We start from the raw sequence: 13,646 nt of genomic DNA, 5'->3' as shown, positions 1-13,646 counted from the left end.
TGAAATATGGGGCTTCAAGAAGCTTCACAGACTTTAATGACACAATCTATTTAATCTCTCTACTTTTCACAGCTATATTAGAGAAACAAATATCTTCTTATATTTGAGAACTTAGGTGAAATTTGACCACAGACAGTGACTAATCAGTACAGGATTCAAATTAAACTTCCACATGTTTCAAATATTGAGCAAATTTCAGATAAGGCCTGCCTGAGAATCTTTACTCCAGCAAGATTTTCTCAGGGCTTTTGACATACTATAAAACTTCTAATTGTTAGTTTCTGAATGTTCTTTTTCAATGACTCCTAAGCACAAAATACATAAATACATGAGTAAGAAACCAGTCCATGACTCAGCTATTTGCACAAACCTAGTGGGTTTTTCTTTTTGAAAGAGGAAATCAATATTTATTCAATATCTTAAAACTCCAAATAATTTGCAAATTCTTCAACTGGCCAAGATGAAGGAATTTTTGCATGTATGAGCACACCGTTTATATCAGAGCATAGAAGCACTAGGACTAAAACATAAACCAATTGCAGCTCTTCACTGGGGTAGCAATTATACGATCCCTTTAGTTACTTGTGAAGTTGTACATACATCTTACATTCTCTGTATGCATGCTATACCTCACAAGAAAAAAAAATTTTTTTAAACAAAATGCTGACAAGTTGACATTCTTTTGAATATAGGAAGAATAAAGTGTAATAAAGTATTAAGGGAACTCATTCTTATGATATGCACAATAAACAACTTGACAGACTTTTGGCCCTGAGAGAAACCAGCAACTTTCCCAATTGAGAAAATTTCCAAATTATGACCTGAACTTTCCATTTATCTGAGCAAAATCAATACAAGTCCCACAGAAAAAAAGAGTATAGAATTATTTACTCAATCCAAGCTCAAATATGAATGGGGCAAAAATGCCAGATATATAAGACACACCATAACTTGACTTGATCATGACTTGAGGCAATTAATGCAAATAAATGAAGAAGAAATGCACACGCAGACACTTACCAAGACAGTTGCAGGTTGGCAATTCGGAATCTTTCGTTGTGGACACCAGGTTTTTTGTAGAATTAGTAAAGAAGGTCATGGCGTAATCATTAAAACTTTTCTGTGCACTGTCTACTGGGGAAAATTCTGATACTCCAACACTAGATGAACAGACATCCTCTTCACTTTTGGTAGAAACCACTGTAATTCCACCTGAACATACCACATTTACATTCCTGAGAATTTGTGCTGGGTCCGGTAATGGGGGCTCATGAGAGATACCAGGCAATGTTGGCAGTCTCTGATGCATCAGTTGGTCTTTAACATCCTGCTGGAACTGTGTTTGGTCATCACCAGCCATCGCATTAGCACACTGGTTAGCTGGAGAGGAGGGCTGGAGTACAGGGTGAGCTTTCTGATCGACATTCACTGTTGGCTGTACCTGAGAATTATAAACTTTTTCTGTAAACGCCTGCCCATTGGATTCTGTTTTTAACTGGGATGTGGGGAGAGAATCCAATGGTTCAACCTTCATTATTTTTTCCTGTGCTAATTCAGGATATCGCTCAAATTTTATCTGAGCAAGTGGAGGAAATAATTTTTTGTGTTCTAATGCTGAACTCGTTTGGGTCAGTGGTTTCCATACTTTGGTTAGGGGAGGAATTTTTCCCAAGAGAATAGGAAAATCATGTGGACCAAATTGACCAAATCTTTGAAATTTAGAGGCTATCCAAATGTCATGTAACTTGCTATACTGATATGACAACTGTTCCTGCTTTTTCTGGTCATTTTCTTGACAGCTTATAACTGCAGGCTTCTTTTTCCGCCGATCTCTTGATGGGGTAGATTTTGTCTTTTTCTGGGTTGTGTTCTTTTGCTTTGTTAGTGATAAGCCATGATTATTTTGTATACTGGATGGTGGTTTCTGTTGTATTGTGCCCTTCTCCTGACTATACTTTTGCTGTACATGCTGGACATTATATGCAACATGGCTTGTTGGTGTACTTTCAACTTTTTTGTCCTCTGGTTTTCTATAATTGAATTTAATTATTGATGCAAGCTGTGTTAACTGTGTTGCAACATCTTCCTCTATTTTACTGTGAACTGTATCTTGACATGATGGATCATCCTTTGAGTCCAATTTTTTACTGCTGTCCAGTGACTGGTTACAATACCCCAATTTATTACTTGTTGGTGGCAACTGATGCAAATTCTTGGAACAATTGTCAGGAGTAATTTTATCACGAGCAACATTCTTATTGGTGTCAATTTTAGATGAATTTGAATTTGGTATAAAAAGAGATATTGAATTTGTGATTTTTGAACATTCCGGTGACTTTGTGGATGCTTGGTTAGGAGACAAGCTATTGTGTGACTTTGAAATGATGTTTTGGCCATTGAACACCACTGTGTTGCATGAACTTTGCTTTTCCAAAGATGGACAATGATGAAGGCTTCGTGGCTCCCCTTGTAAGTTTGTATCTTGGAGGTCTTTTCTTACAGAATAGAGGATAGCTTTACAACTGTTAAGCAAACTAGCTGTTCTCTGCTCTGTTTCTTCATCCTTTTCTGACTTTGATGGTGACGAATTTTCTGAAGGGGCTTCTGATAGTTGAGTCAGAGCTTCTATGGCTACCACTTGTTCCAGAGTTAATCTCCTGTCTTTCATTAGGGATAGAAGACTTGGTTGAACTGGAGATCCATCTTTTGGTTCTTTACTTGGTATATTTTCTAGAGATTTTGGTTGCTCACTTCCGATAGTTGTACTGGCATGACTATTTAAGTTGAAGTTTGCAGAATCTGAAAAAGACTTGCAGTTAAAGCCAGGCTTCTGGAAGACTAAAACATTACTTCTCCCTTTAAGATGATCACAGCTCGCACTAGTAGCAATGGAGCTCATGGCATTGTTATGATTTGCAGTGTCTTTCAGGAATTTATAAGAATTGTTTTCAAATGCCTTGCCAAATTCTTCAATATTGAATTTTTTAAAAGACACATTTGTTTCAGTTGATAAATAGTGTACATTTTTAATGCCATTTCTTACAGTTTGTGCAAACAATTTTTGAGGTTCAAGGAGGTCAGTAAGTAGGACTTTTTTCCTGTCACCATCAGAGTTTTTCAGTTTTTCAGCTTCTGTCACAATTGCCTTAAACTCTCCTTTTACATGATCAGTTAAATGTGATTTCTTGTTTTGCGTCCACTTCTCCACTTCAACACCTGTCATGCTTTCTTCATTTCTAGTTACATTTTCAAGGGGATGTGGGTTCAACTCCAATCTTTGTTCTTCCCCATGACCACATCTGCTGTATTCCATGGATTCTGACTTGGGGCCATTTACTGGTTTGTTGTCAAAATCTGCCTGTAAAATAAACAATGAAAGTATTCATATTATCTACTTAAATAGCTGAATAAGAGCTCTAGGAACTTTAAAATTTAACAGCAACTATAAAGAAATCCCTGAAAAAATACTTCTACTTTTCACATGTTCAGAGAAGTCATATAATACCAATAAGTAGTGTATAGGAAGAAAACAAAAAAGAGAAGTAGAAACCACCATAATCCCATGCCTGCTAATTTTTTTTTTTTTTTTTTTTTTTGAGGAAGATTAGCCCGGAGCTAACATCTGTTGCCAATCCTCCGCTTTTTGCTGAGCAAGACTGGCCCTGAGCTAACATCCATGCCTATCTTCCTCTACTTTCTATGTGGGACGCCTGCCACAGAATGGCTTGCTAAGCGGTGCCATGTCCGCACCCAGGATCCGGACCAGTGAACCTCGGGCTGCCAAAGGGGAACGTGTGAATTTAACCATTGTGCCGGCCCCATGCCTGTAAATATTCTGATATATTCATTTGTTTTTACAAATAAATTTTACAAGTATTTTTACAATGGTACCATTCAATGGGCAATATCGATTATTGTAATGCAAACTACTGAAGTAGAACATAAACACAGAAAAACGTACAAATCATAAGTATCTAGCTTGTTGAATTTTCACAAAATGAACACTTGTGTACTCAGATCCTATCCAAGAAACTCCTGTTTAGTGATCACTTCACCAAACGGTAACCATTGCTTTGACGTCTATCATAGATTTCTTTTGCTTATTTGCAAACTTTACATAACTCACTTCCTTTTCTCAGAATTATATTTGTGAGATTCATCCATGTTGCTAAGTATACTTGTAATCTATTGATTGAATATATTACAATGTATTTATCTATTTTACTATAGATGGACGTTTGAGTTATTTTTAGTTTTTGGCTATTACAAGTACACTGCTATAACCTATTAACTGTTCTCTTTTGGTGAACATATAAACACATTGGGTGGAGTGGAAGTGCTGGGTCAAAGGAAGTGTGTGTATCCATATATACCTTCAGCTTTAGTAGACAGGCCAAAGAATTTTCTAAAGTGATTATCAATATACACTCCCACCCGTAATTATTAGAGCTCCAATTGTTCTTATTATTAACCTTCTTATTAACAGTGAGTATTTTCTGCCTTTTCACTTTACCCATTCTAGTGAGCGGGGAATGATAGAATCTTTTCAAAAATTTTTGAGATGAAATTCCCATAAAACAAAATTAACCATTTTACCATTTAAAATTGTACAATTCAGTGGCTTTTAGTATACTCACGATGGTGTGCAACAACCACCTCTATCTAAGTCCCGAACATTTTCATCACCCCTAAGAGAAACTGTGTACCCCTTAAGCAATCACACCCTATTCTGCCCCTAATCTCTATTTTTCAAACCCTTGAAACAGCTCATGCAAAATTCTATCACAGGAATTGAGACAGTAGGGGCATTTCCACTGATGTCAGGAGCAAAGAGAAAGATAATACTGTACTACTAATATTTAACATGGCTCCAGAGGCTCTAGTCAGCATCTCAAGGAGAGAGAAACATAGATACCAAAAACTAGGAGACTTCTTGCTGAATGAAGATGATACAACTGTTGTTGAATTTTCTCAAAAATTTTCCATAGAAAAATCAGGAGTATTGTCTAAAAAAGTGAGTCAGAGTTCAGGAGGGCAATAGTTACATTCAGAATATAAAATATGTAAACATTACCCAACTGTATAATTAAACAATTTTAGTCGAAATAAACGATATCTAATTTCTTGATCAGGATACAGGTTACACAGTTTATGTTCAATTTGTCAAAATTCATCAAAATATACAATTATTGTATATATGTTTTTTCTGTACATTATATTTCAGCAATAACTTTTAAAAAGCAAATCTGAAATAATAGCCAATATTTTTTAAAAAGCAATAGTATAAAAAAATTGTAATATTAAAAAGCAAAATTTTTTAACATACAGGGTAAATAAATGAATTAGACTAAACTCAAGAATATTTAATAATTTATTATTAAAGTGTTGGCATTTCTAAGCAGTGGAGAAAGTATCAATTTCTTAATGACACAAGAGGGAAATTTGATCATAACATGCAACAAAAATTCTAGATATATTAATAATTTAAATACAAAAAAGATGTAAGAATAAGAAAATTTAGAGGGGCTGGCCCCATGGCTGAGTGGTTAAGTTCGCACTCCGCTGCAGGCAGCCCAGTGTTTTGTTGGTTCGGGTCCTGGGTGCGGACATGGCACTGCTCATCGAGCCACGCTGAGGCAGCGTCCCACATGCCACAACTAGAAGGACCCACAACGAAGAATATACAACTATGTACCGGGGGGCTTTGGGGAGGAAAAAAAAGGAAAAAATAAAATCTTTAAAAACAAAAAAGAAAAGAAAAGAAAATTTAGAAAGTAGGAATCTTCCAAAGCAAAAGTAAAAGGTGAGGCATCATAAAGGACAAGATAGACTTCTCTGATTACATATAATATTAACAATTTTAAAAGCAAAAACACCATAATATAGTGCTTTTCAAATTGCTGATCATAATCCATGAGTCCCAATACCAGTTTAGTGCTTTGTGACAAGTGGGTTTTTTTAATGGAATAGTAAAGAAAAATAAGAGTACACTACATTTAGTAAAGATAAGTATTACTGTGTAAATTTTTCTTTTCTTTTCTTTTCTTTTTTTGAGGAAGATTGGCCCTCAGCTAACATCTGTGCCCATCTTCCTCTACTCTATATGTGGGATGCCTGCCACAGCATGGTTTGATAAGCGATGCTAGGTCTGTGCCTGGGATCTGAGCCCACACACTCCGGACCGCCAAAGCGGAGAGCAAGAACTTAACCGCAGCACCACTAGGTTGGCCTCACCATGCAAATCTTCTATGTATGCGTTTGTATGTGTCTGTCACCGAATCACAACAGAAAATGTATTTATTTCTTGATATGTGTAGCTGTCAAAAAGGTAGAAGAAATAATGCCATAAATAAATTCAAAAGTCAAATGATAGACTGGGAAAATATTTGCAATACATGTAAAGAGTTACTACTCAATGTAAAGAACTCCCACAGGAAAAGAAAAGGAAAATGACTCAATAGAATAGTCAGGAAAGGACAGGAATATGCAATATCAATTAAGTGGAAACCAGAAGTTGTTACCAGAAGACAAACAAATGAAAATGAATGTAACTTTTTCATCCATCCAAATGGCAAAAATAAAAAAAGCAGAAATGTATGTAAGTGAATTATAATACAACATAACATTTATACTAGAGAAGCATGAATTAAACTCCCATATGTGCTTACTGTGAAATAACATGAAGCCATTACTCTATGTATCAATCGAGTGATTGTATGCCAAGATATCCATAATCTATCATTAACCCAAATAAGCTGTAGATGAGATGTTATCCCTTTTCGTTTAAAACACAGAAGCGGGCGGCCCAGAAGTGCAGCGGTTAAGTGCACACATTTCCCTTCGGCGGCCCGGGGTTCACTAGTTCGGATCCCTGGTGCGGACATGGCACCGCTTGGCAAACCATGCTGTGGTAGGCATCCCACATATAAACTAGAGGAAGATGGGCATGGATGTTAGCTCAGGGCCAGTCTTCCTCAGCAAAAAGAGGAGGATTGGCGGCAGATGTTAGCACAGGGTTAATCTTCCTCAAAAAAAAAAAAAACCAAAAATACTAAAAAAATAAAACAGAAGCATTTGTTTAGCACACACAAAAAGCTGGTAGCATAAACACAAAATGTGAATAGCAGTTGCCAACGGAAAATAGAAGTGAGGAAAACGGGAGTCTTTTTTTTTTTTTTACTTGATGCTTTAAATTCTATAGGTGTGCATATCCGATACACTGGGACCTCAATGTCTACATTGCTCTACAGAGAAGACCTTGAGATCCTTTAAAGATTTATGTGTCAAAAGCATAAGACATTCTCATTAACTAACGAGCTTGATTAAAAATTGACCTTTATTATTCAGTTATATCTCATCTGGCTTTTTTAAAAACACTAGGTATCACAAGTCTATAAATACACAAAAACATGCTCTACACACTGCCAAGTACTAAATCTAGACTTTAAGAAAACAATTTAATGGATGAGATCTCAGCAGGGGATAGTAAGATTTTTTTTCTGTTCTGTAACCTCAGAAATGCCTCCTGAACTCTTGCAAACACATTCTACTAAATGTAATATTGGGTGTGGATGTACACACGCATCCGCTAATGGTTACTCTTGTTCAGCTACTTGTTGCTCTTGGTGAAACTGAGGGGGCAGAGCAAACAGATTTACCACTACTGGGCAAAAAAAAACAAGTGCAGGCCTTGCCAAAAGTCAATCAGCAAAACAGATGAATTGTATGGTACATGAACTGTATCTTAATAAAGCTGTCACACACACACGCACAAAGTGAAACAGCATGGATTAGAGAAAAAGCAATTTTAAAAATATACAACATCATCTTATTTTTAAAAAGATACATCTAAATAATGTACAAAACTAATTGTTTTTAAATAGAGGTGTTGAAAAGAAACCAATCTAATTGCCATTAGTGGTTAATCTTGAACACTAAGACGGAGGGAAAGAGAGCAATCCTTAGCAATCGTGTGACCCAAGAGATGCCACCTAGCCTGAACTTCAGGTCAGAGATAATATGACTGAAGTCATTAGCACCATCTATCACAAAGAGAGAGCACTAACAATTTCATTATAATATAATTCATATATAATTCAATATAATACATTATAATTTAAAGAATGTTAGTTGTATAATACATTATAATTTAAAGAATGTTAGTTGTATAATACATTCCTTACTTGCAATTACTCATTTAATCCTTACTACAGTGTTGAGGTAGACACTGAGAAAAGGTATTCAACTTTAAGACAAATGCAAACCAAAATGACATAGATAACATTTTTCATATATCAGAATAGCAAACATCAAAAAGTTTGACCACCTAGGCCCTTGGGGAAGCCTGTGGGGATATACACTCTCACATAATGCTGACGGGAGTGTAAAATGGTGCAACCCCTCTGGAGGGCAATTTGGTAATAATTATCAAAATTACAAATGAAACATCCTTTGATACAGCAATTTCACTTTTGGGAATTTATCCTAGTTATACCTGTACATAATTACATATGTTTTAACAGCTTTGTACATTTTAAGAAATAACTGAAAATACTCAAACGTCCATCTGAAGCAGACTAACTCGATTGTGGTATCTACATAACATCTAGGAGCTATAAAAAAGAATGAAAAAAATTCCATTGCTAACAGGCAAAGATGTCCAGGTTATATTATGTCTAAAAAAAAAAAGAGGATATAGAATCTGTATATGGAATATTTCTTTTTGTATAAAAAGTATGGGGAAATAATATATATTTTCATATTTGCATAAAGAAATTCTGGAAGAATACAAAAGAAAGTAATACAAGTGGCAAGTAGGAAGAGGTTAGGAGCAACACTTAACAATGAGAAAACAGAAGGGGCTTGTGAACTATTAGACCTAGATTTGATTAAGTACTGTTTTGATTTTTAATATATTTCCTTTCAAATTAAACCAAAATTCATGAAGGTCTCTAACAGAAAGATTTCTAGGAAACAGTAAGTGAGAAAAGCTAAATGCAGACTAGTTTACATAGTATCAAATTACAAACAAATGAGAGCATGAGGAGAAGGGGAACAGAGTATGTATGCATTTGTTGATACTCGTTTAAAACATTTCAGGAAGGTTACCCACAACTGCCAATATTTGTCTGCTAAAAACCGCACCCAGTGGTATGCTGATGAACATTTAACGATCAGCTTGGACAGTAAAAGGGAGGAAGCCCTGTTTTGTAGCGTAGGCCAATTTTTGTGGTATAAATACATCCACCATGGTGGATTGGAAACTATTGATGTGACCACCTGAACAAGATTTGGGAAGAAACGTCCACAAGCAGCGAGCTGGAAGGAGCTGACTGCATCGGATCACTGAGGGCACTACTCCAAACTACTGCTTGAAATAGGCTCCACTAGCTACATTATGAATTTTTCTTTTTTAATGAAGATTTTCTTGGCATTCAATCTGCTCAGCTATAGTATACAGAGAACATCCATCTTGAATGCCAAAATATTTGTTAACATCATCTCTAAAGAGAAGCCGATACTCTGAAGGAAGTAAGGTGTTTCAAGAAATTTGGAATGTAACTTCAAGTTACATGCGCAACCTGGGGACACTAAACTCATGTCACCTGTCCACCTGAGTCTGTTCTCCTGCACCAGCCCCAACTTCTTCCCACTCCCTTCCTCTACTACTCTAAAAGGGCCCAAGGGTATCGTTTAAAAGACAGGAAGAGATTCAAAGTCCCCTAGTTCTTTGCCTTCCACTGTAAAGTCATCCCAAGACTATAGGTTGCTCTGGGCCATGCTCCTACCTACTCTGAACCAACAAGAATGCTGAACTCCTTAGATCAGATCTGGGTCCAACAGCTCCCAAGCCCTGTCCATTTCCTCATTTCTCCACATTCCAATCTTCACGATATTCTTACATCCACTCTTGCAGGAGCTCAAATGACATTGAGCAAAGTGATATTTTATTCTGAAATAACTACGCCCCTTGGACAGAATCTGATTGTAGCCCCTCCCAATACACACTTGCATTCCATACATGTTGGATTTCCTGTGTCAAGAAACAGGTGCTCTGATCACACAGGAAAAATAAAGCCTTTCGAAACCTGTTCAGACACATGGACCAACAAGAATATGACCTTCACTACAGATAGATCAGTGTTTCTCAACGCACTCTTCAGTGTTTGTTCACCCCCTACCCCAGGAGTCTTTTTAAACAGTTTTTCCCTAATAGCCCTCACCATGAAATTTTAATACCACAGATATAGTTGTGTATCTGTTATGTACTGTGGCCCCATTGTAACATCTAAGGTCTCCTCCCGCCCCCAAACCAATTTTCACCCCCTTGGAGGAAAAAGCAATGTAAAACACTAACAGGGAGAACGCAAGGAGCGGTCCACAAAGTACACCTAATCAGGAGTGACACTCTCAGGACCTATGCTGTCAACCTGAAAATGGAGTGTTTGGAGAAAAAATTCAGGGAGAACTACCGGTGCCTCCCTTAATGTTGACTTTAAGATGATGCAATCGTGCCCAATACCGCATTTTACCACCCACATTTCCTAAGAAGCAGCAGGGAGATCAGCCCCTGCTCGCAGGCACCACCGCACAATGCTCACACGTGTGCTTGCTAACAAAACCAAAGATCCACCAAAGGAGACTCTGCAATAAACATTTAACACACATACACACAAAAATCCTGCTTCAAAGGGGCCCTGCAAATCAGCTACCTTATTTTCCTAAAGCAGTGAAATTGTTTACTCCAGAATTCCAGCCATTAAGTTCTTCTTCCTTTTCTAGGCATAAAAAGAGAACGCCTACCCTACCAAACTCTGTAGCCCTAACATTCTTTGAGCTCTGCCTCTGATCTCTGTTTCTGCAGTTTGCCTACAGCCACCCAGTGAGGCCACTGAGGCAGGGCCGGGTCAGACAGCAGAGGCGGGGGCTAGGGGACTGGGGCTGCACTGTCCCCCACCTGCCCTACCTTGATGCCGTAAGGCTTGATGGCTCTTCCACATCTGGGCCTTTCAGGAACCATTGCAGAGACTTCAGAAGTTTCCCAATTCTCTCCACCGGGTCCAGATCACTTTTCTATTCTAATTTTTTTTACTACTATCCCCAACAAAAACTCCACCTTCCTTTGGCCACAGGGTCTTAGAATCTTAAAGTAAATTCTTTCACTTGAGGGTGGGGAAAAGGAGGAGGGGAACTGGAGGGAGGGACAACTTCTATTTAATCAAAATACAGGTAAATTGAAGCCTGGTTCCAAACGCATACTACAAAACATGACTGACCTAAGAGTTAAACCTCCCTAGTCACAGGTGTCCTTGTCCTTGACCTCTTCTTCTGAAGCTGTGAGCCAGCAGAATTTATTCCCAGTCCAAAAACCTTTCAGATCCCAAATCTGCCTCAAACTATCCTACCAAAATCCCTCCGCACTCAAATATCTTAAGTGGCTACCCTCAAGGTTGTAAGTGAGTTCTTAACCGTCAAATTCAATACCATAGACTTACCCTGCTCTTTGTAGACCTCCAAGGAAATTCTCAACAAAACTGGAAAATCAAGTCTCCCCTAGAGGGTCACTCTCACAGGTCTCTGTCCCTCAGCTGCAAGTGTATCCCCCTGAGCCTGCTCCTTAGAGGATTCTAAAGCAAAACCCACTTAACTTTCATTCTTCACACTTTCCATGAACAATCCTATCCACGCATAAAGTTAATAACCAACTCTAGTGTTCAGTGTTTTATTCTTTCTATTTTTTGTGTACTTTGTTTCACATAGTTTTAAGAATATGGGCTTTACTGGAATCAGACAAACTGGCTACTCTCCCAGCTCCACTGCTTGCCAACCATGCAGCCGAGAGGGAGTCCTTGATCCGTGAAGCCTCTTGGAATTCAGTTTCCTTAGGATAAATCAGGCCCAGGTTTATTGTGAGGATGAAAGGAAACAATGTATTTACATATATTGTTGGACCTTAATATGTGTGGAAATGAACTGACTATTTAAGGGAAAAATACATATTAGGTAGTTTTTCCTACATGTCCTTAAACAAAAAAACCTGATAATTCCAGTCTCATATCCACAATTAAGCAAATAATATTTATTAATACTGTTATTTATGTATTGAGCATTTATTACTTGCCAGGCATCATCATGAGCACTTTATAGGAATTATCTCATTTGAATTTCCTACTAAGTGTATTAATATATCTATTCTTTTGATTAGGAAGTCTCTGAGAAAGTTCAGAAAGGTTAAGTAACTAACCAAAGTCAGATCAATACTCAGAGCCAGGAGTCAAACCAGAGGTCTCTCTAACAAGGTCCTCGTGTCTAACGCCAAGACACTGTTGTAAGAGTAATAATTTCAGCAGCAAGTGAGGATTAACATTTATAATGAATTCCTTCAGTTACCAATATTTACCAGTGTTTACTGAACTAAGATTACCATAGATGCTTAGAACTTCAAAGAAAAACAATTCCCATGGTAATTTCTTTTCTTAGATTATCGGAATTATTTTTCTGAATCGACTGGCCAACTTTTATTCATCTGTTTGTGAGTTCTAGCAGTGTAATATTCGAAATATTATCACTTATGTCCAAATTCAGTATGTGCACACTGGGTTCACTCCAAGTTATTAAGGAAAGTGGGTGAAATTAGAATCCAGTTTGTTTCTGAGGACGTGGTCAGAGGTCACTGTCTTTTCCCTCCAAATGTTCCTCGGCCTATAACCTTCCTTATTTCTGGATAACCTTAACATGGTTTACCTTTTTGCCTAGCTTTTTCCTCAAAATTTTCAGTTTCATATAGTTAGGAGAGTAAGATTCAGTGAAAACTTATTGGTATTAAATAATACCCTAATATGAATTGCCAAATTAATACAAAAAAAAATTAAAAGAACACACAAATTGCAGGTTATTTAATCCAATCAAACAAGATTCAATCACACCAGCTTTACAAAAGCAGTTTATACTCACTCATACAGTCAAGGCTCATAATAGAAGGTAGGTTCCAAATCCCTTGCTTTTTTTTAAATGGCACTTAAATGCTCCTTAAGATGTCAGGAGATCTGTCCTATGGCAAATCCTGTTTTCCACCAGGGTTAGAGGCTAAACCTCTGTCAAGTCACCCTGCTTGGAATGCTCCCTCATGATCAAAGATAGTATTCAAGGACCTTGCGTCACCTAACTCCATCCAGGAGGCCATCAGATATCTACTTGACTCATGATCCTTCAAGGCATCACTAAAGGTTTCAACTTTAAGTTCTTTCCATATTGCCCATGTGGCCTTGAGTCTCTAGTTTGTTCCTCCAATGTTTCTCCTTGAAGAAAAAAATAATGTCTATTTCTGTCTAGGCTTTCTAAGAACATAAGCTCCAAGAATACTGAGTATTTATTTAGCACTTAGCTGGTAATGATATGCACACATTCCTAACAGAAAAATGAGAGAGCATTCTGGAGCCAAAGTTTCAAGATCAGTAAATCTTTCCCTTCTAGGTCCTTCCCCACAGGCTATAATAAACTCAAGTCTTTTCTATTTTAAGAAAACGAAACCTTCCACAAGTATTTAGCTCCCACCCTATCTCACTGCACCATTTTGCCAAGAATGTCCAAATAATTGTCTGCAATCACTGTCTGTTACATACTCTTCCACCCATTATAATTAGGCT

At 37.3% G+C, this 13,646-nt stretch overlaps 1 protein-coding gene across 4 annotated transcripts in view; it reads right to left on the bottom strand.

The window, feature by feature from the left end:
• The window catches only part of TET1 (tet methylcytosine dioxygenase 1), a 120,181-nt gene that overhangs the window by 45,522 nt on the left and 61,013 nt on the right, over window positions 1-13,646 (bottom strand). For all 4 annotated transcript variants that reach the window (XM_070488939.1, XM_014862781.3, XM_070488953.1 and 1 more), the window contains one exon: window positions 1,021-3,358. In XM_070488939.1, the coding sequence (XP_070345040.1) occupies window positions 1,021-3,358 (2,338 nt within the window). The remainder of the gene's footprint in view (window positions 1-1,020; window positions 3,359-13,646) is intronic.

The sequence above is a fragment of the Equus asinus genome, chromosome 2 (assembly GCF_041296235.1).
Source record: "Equus asinus isolate D_3611 breed Donkey chromosome 2, EquAss-T2T_v2, whole genome shotgun sequence".
Taxonomy (NCBI): domain Eukaryota; kingdom Metazoa; phylum Chordata; class Mammalia; order Perissodactyla; family Equidae; genus Equus; species Equus asinus.
The sequence above is the reverse complement of the archived record's forward strand: the minus strand, read 5'-3'. Positions and strand labels throughout refer to the sequence as shown.